Source organism: Poecilia reticulata, chromosome 21, assembly GCF_904066995.2.
Source record: "Poecilia reticulata chromosome 21, P_reticulata-male-v2, whole genome shotgun sequence".
NCBI lineage: Eukaryota > Metazoa > Chordata > Actinopteri > Cyprinodontiformes > Poeciliidae > Poecilia > Poecilia reticulata.
Window position 1 is genome coordinate 9,212,902 of NC_088850.1, and position 18,640 is coordinate 9,231,541.

General features: G+C 40.1%; 1 protein-coding gene across 3 annotated transcripts; it reads right to left on the bottom strand.

The window, feature by feature from the left end:
- Positions 1-2,609: 2,609 nt before the first annotated feature.
- On the bottom strand, positions 2,610-12,669 carry LOC103457458 (single-minded homolog 1-like). Of its 3 annotated transcripts, XM_008397596.3 has the most exons (13): positions 12,448-12,669; positions 11,882-11,934; positions 11,376-11,792; positions 9,963-10,045; positions 9,671-9,760; positions 9,392-9,500; positions 9,063-9,148; positions 8,521-8,720; positions 8,266-8,372; positions 7,948-8,095; positions 4,846-5,002; positions 4,349-4,742; positions 2,610-4,015 (listed from the first exon to the last, which is right to left on the bottom strand). In XM_008397596.3, exons 3-13 carry the CDS (start codon positions 11,548-11,550, stop codon positions 3,273-3,275), a joined length of 2,292 nt encoding a protein of 763 aa, XP_008395818.1. In that variant the 5' UTR covers positions 11,551-11,792; positions 11,882-11,934; positions 12,448-12,669; the 3' UTR covers positions 2,610-3,272. The 3 variants fall into 3 exon arrangements, with proteins under 3 accessions (XP_008395818.1, XP_008395817.1, XP_017157546.1); XM_008397595.3 differs by lacking the exon at positions 11,882-11,934; XM_017302057.2 differs by lacking the exons at positions 9,963-10,045; positions 11,376-11,792; positions 11,882-11,934; positions 12,448-12,669 and having other exon boundaries at positions 9,392-9,496; positions 9,671-9,752.
- Positions 12,670-18,640: the final 5,971 nt, after the last annotated feature.

Consider the following 18,640-nt stretch of genomic DNA (forward strand, 5'->3'; position numbering starts at 1 on the left):
ATGTTTTATTCTGGATGTGCATAGCTTGAGATTCGCTCAAATGAGCTGTATGAGTTCAAAAGTGGTTTTATAAAGTGTTGATTGAAGTGAGGTAAAGGCATATCCATGTTACATCTTTGAGATTTTTACTTAATGAATAAAATGAAAATCTTATATTTGTAATATTTGCCTATCTTGATCATTTTTATTACAAAAATTGGACGGTAAACTGTGAATCTTTTTTTTTTTTTTTTTACTGCTGCAGACTCTTTCTCATTCACTAATTAACAGCTCCTTTCTTTAGAGTAAGAAGGCTAAGAAGATCTGGAGTGAGGAGCCATGAAGTAGTTGGGAAGGTGAATGGTGGGGAGTAAAGTCTGGGCAAAGAGCCCAGTGTTTGGCCTAATTTGTAACTGGTTCTACATGTGAAAGCCTTCAGGGCACATCAGGCAAAAGCTTCAGTATTTGGGGTTGGGGGGAGAAAAGGGGCTCTGATTTTTTAAGAATCTTAACAGTAGAGACACTTTCACATACGCAATCATTCACACACACGCTCTTCATGAACCTTGATGATGTCAGCAGCTGAGTTTTGGAGCAGTTTTGCCTCCCGGAACGACAGCAGAAGGGGGAAATCTGGCAGACCATCACAAAGTTATGTCAATGGTGACTGATGGGAGGTCTGAATCCAGGCCAAAACTGTGTCCAGGTCCCGAGAACCTCTGACAGTCAGCCAGACAAGCTCTCCAGCAACATGTGAGTATGTTGCATACATTAAAAATGAACCATAGGAAAGCTGTCCTACAGTTAATGTGAAAGAAAAAAAATATGCGTTGCTGCAAGTGTTTGGAAAACTTAAAGTGGTGGTTTTTGTAATTGTAGAAAATCACTAATGTTTTTCATTTCTAATAAACAAAATCACATTCTTGTTTTCTTTTTAAATGCACGGCCTAATACAGCAATTTTATTAAGTGCAAAATGCATCCTTGGGGCCAGCTGCGGCCCCCGGGCCAATTTTGCTTGGCCTTGGACCCCAATTCATTAACTGCATATATCTGGCCTGTCAGCACAGGTTGTTGATGCAGATGAAGATTTTCTTTTTTTATCTGTTGTTTGATTTTGGTTTGTCAAAGACATTGAATTTTTTCTAAAAATCAAAACACAAAATTTTCACCTTTTATTAAATATTCTGTTTTCATTTTTAATTATTTTTTATTTTATGCTAAACTCAAAGGATTTTTTATCAGGACTTTATTTGACAGACCAACTCAATTTATTGCATAATTATTAAGTAAAATGAAACTGATGAACGTTCCCAAAATGTTTTAACAAACGATTCTGAAAAATCAGATGGTAATATGTATTCGGCCTCTTTCACTACTACAGCCCTAAATAAATCACAATACACTCCAGCTGTGTGTAGTTTAATATCAGTATAAATAAAATTTGGGAAGTCTGTTAGCTGGGTAATGTGAACATTAATAAAAAATGCAGCCAAATAGTTTGTAGTAACTTGGGAGGTGCTGCAGAAATCCAAAACTCTGAAAAATCTGACCATGAATAGGGCCTTCATAGGAGACCTGAATGGAAAAAAACCATAGTAGAAAATAAGCCATGACTGCTATTCATGATGGAAAATTAACACTGCACATCATGCTGAATGCACAATTCCCACATTGAAGTGCAGTGTCGCCGTTGTGCAGGGATACTTTGTATCAGCAAGGATGGCAAAGAGTTGATGGGATGATGGATGGAGCAAAATGAAGGAAAAACACCAACTAAAAGAGGGTTGTGAGAGACTAGAGCCTGAGGTGAAGGTTCACCGTCCAGCAGGACGACAAGCCTAAACATTTGGTCTATCAACTCAAATCCCAATAAAATTTACAAACCGAATTATGCATACTTTTGTGACTTGTGACAAGAATTTCTGCTCATCTTTGTCATGATGAGCAGAAAAAAAAAACAAAAGAAAACAAACAATAAAATATATATTTTTTCCTTATCTTTCTTTACTATGGTGTTTTACAAAAAAGGATAAAAATTAAATTAAATTGAAACAAAAAAAAAATACACAACTAATTTAAATTAAATACTATACGTACATCAATACTTCTATCAAATATCAGAGGTCTTGAGCAGTAGCATTGTGTGCATGTGAATGAAACGGAAACAGCTGAGATAACTGATGTTTTGTTTGCAGCAGTTTTTAGATATACAGTAGGTCATATTTTAAGCCAATTAATAAATACATTTGAAACCTTTTCTTTCATAAAAATGAATATATTATGTGATTATATTTAAAAAAAAAAATAAAATAAATGAGAAACTAAACCTTTTATTAAGGTCTGTACTGATTATTTTATCCCTTTAGACGGCCACGCTTTGAGAAAACCAGCTGCTGAAGAATAGTCTTGTAATCTAACGTATACTTTGCAACTCGGTAAAATTAAGTCAACAAAAATTATAAGAAATACCTTCATTTGTTTCACATATTTTAGATGTGACCAACGTCTCACTCTGTGCCACGCTCGCCTGCAGAGTTTGCTCATTTGCATGTCAAAGGAAAATGTTTCCTTTTGTTTTCCACGCTGTTTATTCTTTTCATTCGTTATGGTAATGATGGTCTGATCCAATCACAGAAACTGTTTTATTTGCACCAGAAAATATTTCTATTTCGACTGAAAATAATGGAACATGCAGAAAAACAGTCCACCGACTAATAAATACAAGGAAACATTGACATCTTACAACAGTGAAATGCAGATCTTTCCGTTGTTGCACTTTAATGCGTTTGAGGAGCTTGAAGATTTTCAGGTAAAAGGGCAAATGGAACAGCACGTTTTCCAACAGTCTGTGGAAATCACGTCCTGGACAGATTAACTCAGATGTCCAACGATGCGTGAGGGGAGTGAGACGGAAACATTTGCTTGATGTTTAACCAGCCTTCTGGTGGGAGAGTGCGCAGTTCACCACCGTTAAAATAACAGCAACTTCCTGTTGTGGAGCAAACGTTTTCCCAGTGCCACGCAGTGTATAAATATTATTTCCTTTGGGCTTTGGAATAACATCCTTTGACAACAAATAAAAGAAAATGGCGCAATGCAAGGGCCTGACATTTACAAGCAGTGATCAATGGACCACCAAGAGGACATCAGTCCAACAACAAGGTGTCTTGCATCCTTTTGTCAACATTTTGTCTCTTGCACCAGGCATCTGGTCGCTGATGCTCACGAATGTGCGGCCATCGGCTGTAACGTCCTCATTTAGACGACATAATCAACCTGCACCAGAAACTGTCAGCTGCCGTTGGTAATGATAACTGAGGTGGCCTTGTGTCCTTGCATCTGCTCTGCCTGCATCCTCACATGAGACGCCACGTCATACTGGACTCCTCCACATGCCAGGCTTGAATAACTCCGCAAGTTCTCTGGGTCGTACAGGTGCTCCAGGGAGTACCCGGTCAAAGCATAAGCCGCCTGCCTTTCCATCTGCTGCCTCTCCTGGGCCGGATAGAGCAGCGGACTACTGTGGGCTTGTGCAGGGTGTGGTGACAAATCTGTCGGCATGTAGTCTTTGGTTAGAGGGAGGCCAGGCCTGGGGACGCCGTCCGAGCCGGGGCTGCTGAGGCGAGACACCGACACGGGGCTGGTTGTGTTTTCGTCATTGTCGTGGGAGCCGAGCGCTTTGACGCTGTCCCGGTGATGCAGGCGCTCTGACGGGAGGTCGATGCTGGGAGCCCCAGGACCACGACACACCACGCTGGGCATGGTGAGCTGAGAATGATGGGGTATGGAGGCGGCGAAGCACGGACTGTGAGTTTTGGTGAGACCTGAAACATCCAGCAGCACCTTCTGCTGCTGCAAGCGATTCTCTTCCTCTTTAATCATTTGCTGTGTGGCTCGGATCAGGGTCTCCATCTTGCTTGGTTCTCGAGGACTTGATTGGAACTGGTCACCATGATAACGCTCACCCGAGTCGCTGGTGGACCCACCTCCATCAGGCGAACTCACAACACTGTCTTCATCCCAGTGGCCCCGTCCTGCAATGGAGAAATAAAGTCAGTCTTAGTAAAGATAAACAAATAGCTAATGTGTAAAATCCTGCTTTCAATGAATATGGAATCATGATCTGATGTCTTGGTAGAGGCACAGTGGGGGGGTTGTTACACTGTTTAAGGATGTGAAATGTGAAATAACTTGGCTTTCAATTGCAGGCAATTTTTTTTGAACAGATGGTAGCAATCACCACACTGGCAAGAGACAGCGTAAACAACTTAGCATGTCCCATAATAGCATTTGGAAGCTACCAGGAGAAACAAGGCCAGAGCTATTTTCAGAGACAGATGGTTGTGGTCTCAACCCTAACACCTCACCATGAATGGCGCCATGGTAGGATGTGATTTCATAGCCCTCACTGTTGTCCACAGAGAATTTTGGAAGTGACAGCACAGAACGCGTGGTGTCCCACCACATCTCTCGACCCGACTGAGGGGTTCCCAGGAAATAACGGCCTCCTTGGCATCGGACACGGTCGCAGGTGGTGGTGTGAGGGTGAGCTTGGGTGTGGGTGTGGGTGAGATCATCTTCAGATAAACCCAGACCGTAGCACAGGGATCCGGAGTCTGGATACAGTCTATAGGCGCAAGATGCCTCTGCAGCCTCACTCGGATCCAGCAACTGAGGCGAGGCCGAGTCTGTCAGGGGGCTCCCCCCCCACTGACTGTCTTGGTCAGATTCTGAACGCTCTGGATTAAAAGCTGCAAATTGCTGGAAAGACACAACATCACAGTTTGAATAGGGTGCCTAACAAGTTTTTGGCAAGCAAGACAAAAACTTTCTTTGATTTTAGCTCCATAAGGCAAGTTTTTACCTGTGGATAGGGCGATACTCTAGATTTTGCCTTCGACTGGGTCAGACGGGACTTGGATGTTTTTCTTTCCTCACTGTGACTGTCAGCATAAGGGAAGGCCGGTTTAGTAGGGCTCATTTGGTCCAAGGAAAGTTGCATTCCTTTATACTCGGTGTCCCTTTAAACAAAGATTACAAACATGTTAGATATTAACAGAAAACTACAGTTTCGAAAGAATTACAGACTATGATTTGTTTTGTGCTCTTCCAGTGTCAAAAACATAACTAAGAAGCAAGTTGTAAAACTTGCAACCTTCCAGCCTTGGATAAGAAAAATGTTCCATGTTTTATATTTCTTCATTCATTTGCCTTTTTAAACTACCTGTAATTATCACAATACTCACATGTAACATATTGGACTGTTTGGCATCTACTCAGGCTAAAACAAAATTGTATGAAAAGTGAGCGAATTTAAACATGTATTTGCAAAGTTTGCATCTTTCTCGTGTTAAAGCATCTTTACTCAAGACAAGTACTAGTACTATGCTGCTTAAAATGGGTTTATCCACGTTTAAACTTCACAAAAGTAGTGTTATATGAGAAACATTCAGCAGATAAATGATTGCTAAAGATACAAAGAAAGAAACACAGCTTATTTTGATTAATGAGATGTAAAACATATTACGGAAATTTACATTTTATATTTAAAAAAATGTGTGCTACTGTATTGCTTTTGCTTTTTACAGTAAATTGAGATTTGAACTCTAACTTAACTTTTGGTTCCAGGCTATATTTAGCTAATTACTACTTTTGCATGTTGATAACTCTGGAACGTTTCAACAAGCTACATTTAATTGACTTGTGGGGAGCGTCTATCTGCTGTTGGTAAAGTAATGATTTGCATCTAACAGCGCACAGCAGACATTCCAACAGAATCGTTCACTTGCACAATTATCCAATTGCTTTTGTCTGTGACGCTGTTAGTCACAGACTTAATGGAAGGTTTAGTTTAGAAGGTTTAGTTCAGTCCCCTGCAACTGCCACGAAATCTTGTGAGATTCTCCAAAAATAAATTAGAAACATGTATGTGGAATGGCAGGCCTTTGCTACAAGAGCCTCTAAGCAGACTTCAATCTGCGGCCTCAATTCCACTCAAGTCCAGTGTGAAACTGATGCTTTTTAAACTAGTACAGTGTGAATTTAACTACTGTTTGGCTCACAAGTCAACACCGGGTCCTAAACAGCCACAAAGATCAAAGCCATTTAGTTTTTAGCATATATAAATGTATTCCGAAACTTTGTCTAAAATGTAAATAAAGTTCAAATTTATTGAGCAGCAAGTGTTTCATACAGACTTCTTTTTGAAACACTCATGTGTATTTTAGCCTTCCTCTAGCTAACATGTTTTTAGCTACTTACACACATCACAACTTGAGAGGTGTCAAAACATTTGCAGTGATTATAATATCTGCTAACTTTTTGCACAACTGTGCTGTAGCCAGTGATGTCATCAATGGTTAATCAGCAGTAAATATTATAGACAGCATACAAAAAAAATCACTGTATGGTACGATAACATCCATAGCACAAGACGTCAAACTGAGGAAAGCTAATTATTCATTTCTGCAGTTCACCTTATACCGCAACGCTGCTAAAGATATTGTAACTAAAGATGCACTCGAAGACCTTTGTTGCAGAACGCTGCCTTTACTTACTTAAGCAACTGATACAAATTTTCTTTCCCCATTAAAGATTTTTTTTCACATGCATGCACCCATTTAGCTTGTGAACCCCATAAGTAACTGTCCCGCAGCTGCACACTCCAAGTGTTGCTGTCGAGGGAGAGAAAAGGCTTCCTGTGTCAAGTGTTCAGCAAACATGAGCCTATTCTTAACTTATCGCATCAACAGTATGAAATACCAGCTGCCTGGCATTTTAAACCTTGTGACCCATCCCTGACCCTCTGGAGCCAGCCTCTTTAATACAACTCTAAATATGACCCAATTCTCCTTTATGACGCCTTGGGGGGGGAAAGGCTATGTTTGGACAGCCAGTGCACAACATGAACACTATTTGTTCTCGCAGGTACAGTTGCAGTGGCTGGTTCTGAATCCTATCTGGAGTCGGGGCCGACTGTTGCCTGAGCCAATAATGTCAGACCTTTGTTCAAACTCAGTTGTGTTAGCCAAATTCCACTTTGTGGTCCAAAAAGCAGGACACCTTGTGTCTGGAAAAATAGCTTTCAGCCAACCAGGAAGAATGATTTATTTATGGATTCTTGTGGGGTTACAATGCTGTCTGAGTTAGGTGATTGAGTTGTTGTTTGTATCTTTAAAAAAAAAAAAAAAAGAAACATTTGGGGGGGTTTTTTGGCACCTTTTGCAGCTTGCAGTGTCCTGACACTGTCATGTTATACCTAATTATCTCCAAGGAAATTCCCTGTCATTTTAATATAGTTCCTTTGTTTTCTCCTTACTGCATTGAGAAAATCAATACCTAGACCTCAGCCATGTGCACGCATGAACGTACACACTCAGACGGCTTTACATCGCATGCACTCTCACACGAGCACACACAGATCAGCCAAACTTAACAAGTAAAATCCAACATGTGCTACATCTATGAGATAGCCATTGATTTCCAGGTTACCGTTTGATCGATTTTGCTTTCCCCGAGACTGCCCGATCGATTGTGACAGTAGAGGGTTTTTGATGGGGTTGAACCCTGATGTTTGTTCTTGCTGTCTCGAAGGGGCCTGGGTGTGCTTTGTGCTTTCATAACAGAGAACTGCCTCAACCTTGCAGTGGCAGCATTTGGTTGAGTTTTGCATAAAGGCTACAGACGAATAAGGCCGACGTTTTGCTTCAGGAGACAAAGAGCCTCAGGAGTGATAATAAGAGTGTATGACATTATTATTATTATTTTTTAATCTTGCTAAATATTTTCAATTCAAATTTCAACCTTTTTGTTGTTGTTGTTGTTCAGCTTAAGATCCTGACTTGTGTCGCATTTTACTTCTGTCATTTCAACAACAGCATCCTACCAGAGGCTAACTTTTATTAAATAAATTGAACAAATGCTTTAAACAAGCAAATGCTAATTAAATCACCCAAACGAGACTCACGTGAGAACGTAGTTGACACTGACGATGCAATGAGGCCTCGAAGAGCGGCTGTTGTGGACAATGGTGGCGTAACTCTGGACCCAGACCCAGCCACCGTGCTTGGCAAGGAAACGGTAATACTTAGTCGTGACCTGGCCTTTTACCAGCACTGAAAGAGATGTTAAAAATAAAAAAATGAAAATTACTCTCACCAAGGAGATGAACAAATTTATCGGCTTGCATTCTCCGAGTTCTTGTGTGGGTGGTGTGACTGTCAGGACAAGTTAACGGCTGAGAAGAGCCTGAACTGCACATGGTAAACCCAAAAGTGTAACTCACAGAGGTGATGAGCACAGCGGAGGTGAAAAATATCGCAGCTGTGGACATGATGGTATAATGTTTTCTCTATAAGGTCCTGGGGCTCATAACCCGTCAGCTCAGCTACCCTGAATACAAAGTGCACAGAAAGGGATGAAAATAAAAGTCACGTTTGCCCTGATGCACAATTACTACATGCATATATTGCAATGAAAAAAAAAAAATCTAAGCCCAGAACTATAAAACAATTGCTTAAAATTCGTTCTCCCGTCGTACCTTGAGTCCAGAAAAATGAGCTTCATGTCCAGACTGGCCCTGAACATAAACATGTTGCTGTGCAGTTTTATTTCCGTCACAGCGCTGGGCGGCAGAGAGTGACCCACAGCCACCAGTCCCACATTCTGGTAGCAGCCCTCAAACGGCGACATGTCCAGACTGTACTGACGGATCTTCAGGTAGCCACTGCAGTGGATGACCTGTTGTGTGGCAGCAAGATTAATAGCAAGTAGTGAGGTGAAATAATTTTTCCTGCTATTCCAGCGTGAATAGCAGGATTTTAAGTCAAAGGTGTTCTGCAGAAATTACGTAGTCTTATGAAAAAAGATTAAAGGCATGACTGTTAAACTATAACTACTTTTGCAAAAATTCTGGGTTACATAACAGCACAATAAAACACAGAGAAGACTAAGAAAAACATGTGTGAAGGGCATTCGTTTGAATGAATATTTTACAGACATTCTAACCCAGTAATATTACATCTTACCAATTCTTACTTTTATCAGCTAATTATAATAATAATGATGATGAAAATGTGCTACCTTGTATCCTCCACTGGTTAGTCCAGCATTTCTTTTTGCCAGCACACATTTCATCCTCAAAAAGAAAGAACGTTCCACTTCATATTCTAGAAAAAGAGAGAAAACAACTTTTGTTATTTTAAAACGCCCAAAGTACTCATTTGTATAATAATAATAATAATAATAATAATAATAATAATAATAATAATAATAATAATAATAATAATAATAATAATAATAGTGCAAGTCCAATGCACACATCCGCTGTTTGTTATTGAGACTCATCACATTGTAATGTAAGTCCTATCAAACAGCGTGAGGGGCTCTTACTATGAAACGCGGCTGTATACCTTGTACAAAATGAGAGTGATAGGGCTGATGTGGCGTCAGCACGGCAGTCATTTCATCATGGTCGGCAGGATGGACATATTCATAAATGCTGTTCCCGGTCAACTCTACCTGTTGAGAACAACTCAAGTAATCAACGGAGAAGTACGAGGAGAGCAGCCACTACAAAAAAACAATGGAAATTCAATAATAATAATAATAATAATAATAATAATAATAATAATAATAATAATAATCATCATCATCATCATATTTGAAAGTAAAAATGTGAGAAAAATGACCTGAGACAGTCCTAAATGGACCGACGCTGTCTCTGAGATGTACATAATCTTCCCATCCGGAGCCACCACGAATATGAATCCATCTAACGTCTGCAATAAATAATTACACAAGCACAAAATACAGAAAGTCATTCATTTAATATATATATATATATATAATTAACTAAAGAAATAATGAAAAAATAACGTATAATTTAAGACCAGGACCAGATGTTGGTTATCACTTTAGTTTGAGTTTAACCCATGTTCTTTGGCTCCATGTTACCGCGGTCAGACATTGTGAGAAACCTACCTGCAATAAATGAGATCCGAGCTCCCGTCCGAGATTGTCCAAAGATCTTGTTCGACTCGTGTGTCCCCACGCCTCACCAAGACCTTCAAAAGTACGTCACATATTATTATTATTATTATTATTATTATTATTATTATTATTATTATTATTATTATTATTATTATTTGAAGTATATAAATATTAAATATATTAATATGAATATAAAATTTAGGAAAGCACAGCACACACACAGACCCACACACACGTGCGCAATGAGGAAGCTTCCGTTTTGATTATCAATTTACAGTAAAATTATTTTTTTTCTCCCTTACTAATTATAAATGTATCTCCCCCTATTTGTGCGTAGACTGAAAGGACGCATAAAATCTAACACAGCAGCCTCGACGATTCCCCCCCCCCATCTTAAAATTTCTGCTTCGTGTCCAAATTGATCATTTTAGAACTTTCGTAGCGAAAACAATCAATTCAGTTACGTAAATTAAAAATTAAAAATCAAATAAATAAAACTAATTCTCTGAATGAACAGATTGAGCAATATGCCCCCAATTTATATAAAATATGACTAGTTTTCCTTTTTATTTTGGCTTCGTTTTTTTTCTCCCTACACAGCATTTATTTCTTCCTCCCTCTCTTGCGTTCTATGTTGCGACATGAAAATAGCAGAAAGTAAAAAAAAAAAAAAAAAAAAAAGAGCCTGTCGTAGATTTCATGGAAGATCAATTGCTGTATTTGTCTTCTAGAAGACAGGCAATGAGGGGAGGAGAGGGGAGGGGGGGGGGGGGGGATCGTACTCAGCTCCTGCGTTCACGGCCTTATAGGAGACTAGACGCCTCGCTGCGCCTCCTTCCTAATTGCTGATTGGTATTCTCAGTCACACATGAGAAGAAACCTGCAGAGACCCGTGTAAAAAGATGGTGGCAGATCGCCTCATTTGAAAGCACTGAATTACAAACAAACTATAATGCATTTGTAAAGACTCCCTGTAGATCAATGACAGAATCGCTTCGCTTCAGAACTCCTGCGATTCCCCCCCTAACCCCCCACCCCACCCCCCTACCAGCCTAAAGACTGCTTTAATAAATGTATTTTTGTTTTATTAGAATACATATTACCCTGCGTTTTATTCTTAAATCACTTGATTCCATGGCTGCATAATAAAAAAAAAAAAAGAGTGATATTAGTTTTTAAGAGTTCTCTCTTTAGAATCAATGGCGGTTTACATGTCAATTTAGCTTTTTTTTCTTTTTTGTCTGTTTTTACTGTATTATTTTTATTTTTGCGTACCTTGTTTTAGCTGTTCCGTTAGATTTACGGTCGCGCGAACAGTTTCCTCAAGTAAAAGCTGTGTATGTGTGCAATTAATCGTTAGTTTTAGTTAAGAAAACGGCGCGTAATTGTCTTCAGATGGCTCACCCTGCGGGAAAACAATCCTCATCTTTAGGTAGCTTGTTGTCAGCCGTATTATGGAGGCTTTGTCGAGCTGGGAGGTAATGGCCGACGGAAGAGGGAGCATTTTAGCCAGTTCATAAAATTCGCTGTTCTCTTTTTCTCGTCTAGTCCTTGCGGCCGTCTTGGATTTCTCCTTCATTTTCGGCGCCTCTGTCCTTCACGCGTCTCAACTAACGGCGGTTTAGAGCAGCAGCAATCGGCTCTGCTTCGTTTTCATGGTCTGTTTTATTCAGATCAACTTTAAAAAAGAGAAAAGAAAAACGAAAAAAAAAAAAAAAAAGCCGAAGAACGGATGTAAACATGTGGATCCAACGCGCGTAAACATCCCTGGAAATCCCGAGTTCAGCCTCCTCGCTTCAGCCGCTGGCCTTTATCCATGTCCTGAGAAACAGAGAACCAGACAAACATTTTTGTGGATAGCTGTCCAAGAGAAAACATATACTTTACTCAGCTGGACATTTAGTGAATACCTAATTTTAGGCTTTGACTTGTAGAATTTCAAGAAGCTCCAAGCTGCTGTAATCTGGCACATTATTAAAAAACAAAAACCAAAATAAAATGATACATCCTGACTACAGTGAATAATGGGCTATTTGACAAAATAAATATATAAGAGCAGAATTACATCCAATAAAAATCGTTGACTCGTTTTAATATTTAGGAAATAGTAAAAATCAAATCTGTCTGACGATCTTAGATTTGGCAATTCTCGCTTTAATGAAAGGACCGCCACAGGCCCGTCCGTCTTAAGACTGTCTATATAACCTTTATTTTCAATTTAACATGCAAATAATCTGTCGATATGTGACATTTACTAACATGTTTTTTTTTTTTTTTTTTAAGAGGAAACACAACATGCTACAGATCGCTGATGTAGCGTCAGGGAAGTGACACTTGACCCGACACAGATCCTCAAACGCGCACACCAGCGTGCAGTCCACTCCGATCGGCTGTGCATTTCTTTTCTAAAGCTGAATCGCAACGAAACAAGAAACATACAGCTGCATCGAAATGAAGCGAACGCGTTCATTCCTACCCGAGCGGATAGTTTGCGTTCGCTGATCCCCCCCGCACTTGAAGAACAATCGATCCCGTGGCCCTTCAACTGCAGCCTGCTGGGAATTTCACCTGTCCTGAACCGGGTTCAGTAGCAGTGGTCCCGGTTCAAAATTGCTCTCGGCTCCTCCTGGATTTCCACCTGGAAAGGCGAACGGGCCGTGCGTTGCATACGCCTCTCCAAATTACAAGACGCGCAACGAGTGGCATCGGGTGCCCACCAAACCAGCTCTCCTCAACTATCTCTGCGTCAGCTCTCCGAGCGGCCGAACGCCCGCCCACGGCGTCTCTCTACTCTGCTCTGATTGGGCGGAAGAGTTTGGAGTCGCTATGCGATTGGACACGCAGTGTCAGGTTTTCATCTCGCAAGGTATGTGCAGCCTTTTTTTTTTTTTTTTTTTTTTTTTTTTTTCTGTAGCCGTGCACCGTTGAAGCTTAAATGTGATCTTGTTGTGTTTTAGTCATTAACGCGGAGATGATGGTTCCAGATGAAATAGATAAATCCGTGCCATAGCAGAGGGATTTCTGACAGGTGAGAGGCTAAACACGAGCAGGGGTGCCTCTAGAAAATTATGCAAGGGTTTGTGAGATGGGGGACCACTAATAATCTTGATCTGATCTTGATCTGATGGAGGGATGTCACTTAAATTTTGAAACGTATGTTGTATATATATAAAAAAATACATAAAATAAACATTCAATGACTATAATATTAAATAAAAATCTTGATCGTTATAATTTTTGGAACAACCTAACAGTCTGCAAGTCCGCTCCTTTATGCGCTTTAATTAGAACATGTTCTATTTGGTCTCTGTAACATTTATGTGTTTATGGTTTTCAAGATATTACTCTTTGAATTTTTGACCTAAATATATGATGTTTGTCAAAACTAATCTACAATGAAAATCGTAATTATTAAGATTTTTTTTTTTACCAATATAAGTTTATTTTATCAGTATTTAAGAATAAAGATATTTTTTTGAGCCAGAACATACTTTTTCTAGAACCCTTCGAAACCTGCAGGTAATCCAAGTAAAACAAATAAATAAACAAATAACTAACACAATAAAGATATGACTAAATCTTGTTATTCCCTCTCTTATTTCCACGCACTAAAATTACGTGTGTAACTGCCTCTTGTGTGTGGCCGTCCCCATTTGGCTGCGCCACTGTGAAAAACACCAATGGGACAGGAAAATACAAACAGCAGATGATGCGTTTACTGAACTTATGGTCGAAGATAACGCAGCATTTTTATCCCCCATTTTTAATTAATTAATTCTTGCAAAATATTGTGTGGAACCTCACAATTTCCTTCAAACATTCCTAATAAGCACAACCAACTGGATAATTCTGGTAAATATTGAGCTTTTTAAATTAGTGTGTATTGTGTCTGTCGAATAAATTCATACATTTCAAATTGAAAATAATAATAATAATAATAATAAAAAAAACATCCTGGAACTAGTCCTAAGGTAATTGTTTAATGTCAGCGAAAAAGTATTTAGCAGTTAGTTGAATATGATAGTGCGACACAGATACTATATCTGTGCCATTAAGTGATATAATTAGTTCTCATTAAGTGATAAAACGAAAAGTACACTGTGTATATCAATTTGGCTCCTCTTCGTATCACTTTGTACCCATGAGGCATCTCTCAGTTGCAGAGAGGTTGGTGACTCCCGGTGTAACGTAATCAGAAACACGAAGCCAGCGAAAATAAAGTACTGTAAGGGTTTTGAGTTTGAAGGAATCAGCGCATGCTCAGCGGTGCTGCTGGTGATTATCAGCAGCTTTCACGGCTTTTCGCTCTCCGTCTTTGAGTATCATTTCAGGGCTCTTTCCTATTCTTGATAAGACTCAGGTGCCCACCCACTTGACCTAAAATGCACCTTCTGCTTAAGTTGCGTCCCCAAAGTTAATGTTTTGGTCGTGAATTTCCTCAGACCCTCTTTCGGTTTACTCCCTATTAAAAGGTGCACTAAACACACAGAGGCTTTATTTGCCATTTGGAGCACCAGGTTCACGTGTGCCCTCGGGCTACAAGGCAGGCTCTATTCTCCTTTTTCTTTATTTAAATTCGAAATGGAAACGCCGAGGTTGGATTTGCATGATGTTTTGCGCCTGGAAACAAATAACCTCTTTTAAATCTCTTTCTCCCACTTTAAAAAAAAAAAAAAAAAAAAAAGACATACACACACAATCTCATCAAGTCGGTCCGATTTGTCTAAAGTTATTTTGGAGCTGTAAATTTCCAAAAAGACAAGTGCAACACCGTTTACACTACGCGTCAACGCTTCCAGAGCTCATGTAATGGTCCTGTGTTCGCCAAGAAACACGTTGGTGTGAGGATTAATTTCCATGTTGTGAATCAGATGAGAGCGCCGCGGCGCATGTAGTTTTTTAATTAGTTGCTGGGCGCTTGGATGGAAAAGGAGGAAGGGGTGGCGGGGGAGAGAGCCTGCGGAGGAGGAGGAGGGAGGAACAGCGGGCTCGGTGTCGGGGGCGCGGACGCATGATGGTGAGCTCATTACGCACATAATTAGCGCTTAAATTGGTGCAGCATCCTGTCTTAATTGGAGACTGGCGCGGCCTGGGAGCAGATATCGCCTGTTTAATCTGAGCAGAGGCGTACACGAATGGTGCCCCTCCTGCTGCCACCTCCCACCGAATCAGACACGTGCAGAAAACCGTCGTTTTTGTTTAGCTTGTCAGAAACGCCAGCAACTGAAAATATAACATCTAATTAAGAACGTAAAGTCCAACTGGTTCCAACAATATGCTTTTTGAAAAGTAAGAATTTAATCTAAACCGCCAAAGGAGAAATGTGAGGGGGCCGTCAGATATTCTTACATGTTTAATATTTTTATATATTCGTTTAAGAAAGAAAATGAGAAGGGTTAGGAGTTAAAGAGTACAATTATTTCAGACATTGTTTTAAACAATCCCCGTGGTCCAGCTGTGGTGTGGCCAGTCCTGAGAAATGTGTAAGATTATGAGCTAGATAAAAAAAAAATAGCTGCTAATGTTAAGTTTTAAGTTGTAACTCAGAAACCAATTTGACGCCACATGAGGTCAGTCCGTCCATCCATCGTCCATCCATCGTCTGTACCTGTTTATCTGTGCAGGTTTCCAGGGTGTTGAGGGACAACAGGGGGTAGCAGATTGGTCTGATCAGTCTGAATATGTAATATTTTACATCTTCTGAACAAATGCAATCCATACCCCCTTGAAAAACACAGAAAGAGCCATTGAAGTCATCATGTTGTGGGCGGGGATGTTATGGTTGTTTAGGTAGAGAAGGTCTCCAGCACTCATTAGGCAAGACGCGTAGTAGACCCCGGACAGGTTGCCAGTTCTTCACAAAGCAACACAAGAGACACAAGAACAAACAACCATCCACATACATACTTACTCCTGCTTTAAAGAGCACAATGGAATATGCATGTTTTTGGACTGTAACCAGACAACCCACACATGGAAAACATGCAAACTTCATGCAGACAGACCTTACGCCGGTAGTCCAACTCAAAACCTCCTTGCTGCAAGGAACCAAGTGCTGCTCTTTCAAGTCCACTACCAGAGGTTTGCTTACACTGCTGACTGCACTTGTAAATAAAATAAACAAAAATAATAACTTTTTTTCATGATTCACCCACACTCCCGCACCATATTTTAATTTTTCCAACGAGTTCAAAACCTACACCCAAACTAAATGATCTCATAACAAGTGAAAGTTCAGAGTTTCAAGCCCAATTCGGCTTTCATTTCTGCGGTTTGTGCTCTGGAGTGACAGTCTGTCAGAGTTTCAGAATTTAAATTTTTTTTTTTCAGATTATTGGCTGCAGGCTCCTGGTGAACGATTTACTTCGCCTGGACATCCTGCTAATGCCCCACCGCAGGCCCTCGCAACAGGGGGGCTCGCTTTGCTGTCCTTCCAACCCCTCCTTTGCCGCCACCCAAGTCTTCTTCGTCTTTCCATTTTTATTGTGCTTTTGCAAATCATGCTTCTCCCTGGGAGGCCATGTGGGGGGAGGGAGGGGGGGGGGACATGAAATGGATGGAGTATGTTAGTGAAGGTTATGCAGGATAAGGATGTGAGGGGAAGGTGTGAAGGGAATGAGAGAATAAATGTAAAGCATGCCAGTGGTGGTGAGTGACCGGTTGCTTTGACTCTTTTAATCATATATTAGAAGACCAGTAATAGGGTTTCATGATGATAGATGGAGCAGGGAGCTGAAATCCGAACTGTTTCAGGGCTGGCTTAGTTACTGAGCATGTTGGTCTTGAAACTGGATTTTTTTAGATACCATATGTTGGCTCCAACAGGCACTTTACTGTCCATGTCAACTTTATACTGACATGTCAACTTTATACTGACATGGACTGACTTCTTCTCTGAAAAGCCATTCAGAGAAGAAGTCGTTATTCCAAAAGAAACAGAAAAAGTCAGACGACAGCTTCTAAAGGCATTCAGTAAAATGTTTGACATTAATGACCATGATACAGTATATCCCAAATACTACGAATGGGCTTGGCAGTAATATGCTGTTTGAGTATTTTGCTTTGAAAGGTGCATTTCGCAAAAAAAATAATAAAAAATCACATCATAAGGAAAGCAAAAAATATGAGGAAGTAATAGATGGGAATTGTTCCAAAGTTTCAGGAAAATTTGGGAACAGTTTTGCAAAGGCTGCGGAACATGTTTTACCCAAGTCATGCAATCAAAAACAGGATTCTTTCAAAGAGCTAAGAAAATTTATGTCAGCTTCTGAAATCAAAAGCTTCAACCTACTGTCTGAAAGAAATCTGCTCTTTATTATTGTACAATTCATAAAAAAGTGATAATTTTCTGAATTCTAATTGACCTAAAGCATGGTCAATTAGAAAGGTTCAGTCTGATATAATGTCACACTCTGAGAAAAATGACTATGTGTCTTGTGGGGGGGGGGGGGTAAAGGAAGTGCAAGTAAATATCTGATTTTAGCTGTATAGAGTATTTTGCAAAAATAAAGAGAAAACAGTGGGAAACATCCATAAGGTGTGTTCAGGAAAATATTCCACAACGATGCAGAGTAAACATGCATATTTTCACGTTTAAAAGGAGAGAGCTCATTTTAAACATTAGCCACAACCACAGCAGACACGTCTGCCACATACAGCTGTGTCATTTATGCACAGACCCAAATTACCATGGATATCCACCATTTTATTTATAGCAACTCCCCCACAATATTTTTTTTCCCCTCATTTCTTCTGCTGTACTCCTGATGACATCCTTATGGACTAATGTAGCACCATGCAGATACAGATAACCTGATTAGGCGAAACATTGCGGATTATGTCTTAGGAGCTTTGAAAGATGATGGGGGGAGAGAGAAGTGTCTTTCAGAGGCATGGATGTAAAGAATGTATGGAAAGACAGGAGATGAGGTGATAACATAATGGTATAATGGAAAAAAAAAAAGAAGATGAAAAAGCAATCCTAAATGTGTTAGCAGAAGATTTCACAGAATGAGTAAAAGGCAATGAGAAGCTGGCACCATGTTGAGCCTCACTCTGTGCTAAGAGATTGAAACGGCTGGACATATGTAAACTGGCTTCTTGTTTGACCAAGATTTGCCAGTTGTGTTTTCTGTAAGCTATTACCGACTCTTTGTGCTGTTTTCAGTAAAAAGATTGAAATGCTATTTAGTGCTCCCTGCTTCCTCAACTGGGGCATTTTTATTTGAAGAGTCGGTTTCAAATTTTATTTTTGTATTCCTTCCCTTCCATTAGCAGTGGGTTTCTTTTCTGTACAAACTCGGTCTCTCTGCGTCTCTTACTGCCAGGCACTTCACCGAGCCCATCTGCTGTGTGCAAGCGTTAATTAACCACGCTGCCATTTCCTGTGCGCAGGCTGCATTTAAAGGTGCTCAGAGTACGCGAGTCGGCCCCGCGAGTTCATCAAAATGCTAATTCGGCCCAAATTAAAGTTGTGATTAACATTATACAGTTTCTTATGCAGACACACTGATCCTTGCATGAACTCTCTGTCTTTTTCAGGGTGATGGGTGTCTGGGGGAAAGACGCAAGTGGAAACCAGGAGTAAAGAAAACAGGAAAAAGCCTGCAGACACGGTTTAAATTTCTGATTGCTATCTTTGTAACTTACAAAATGACTCCGTTTGTCCT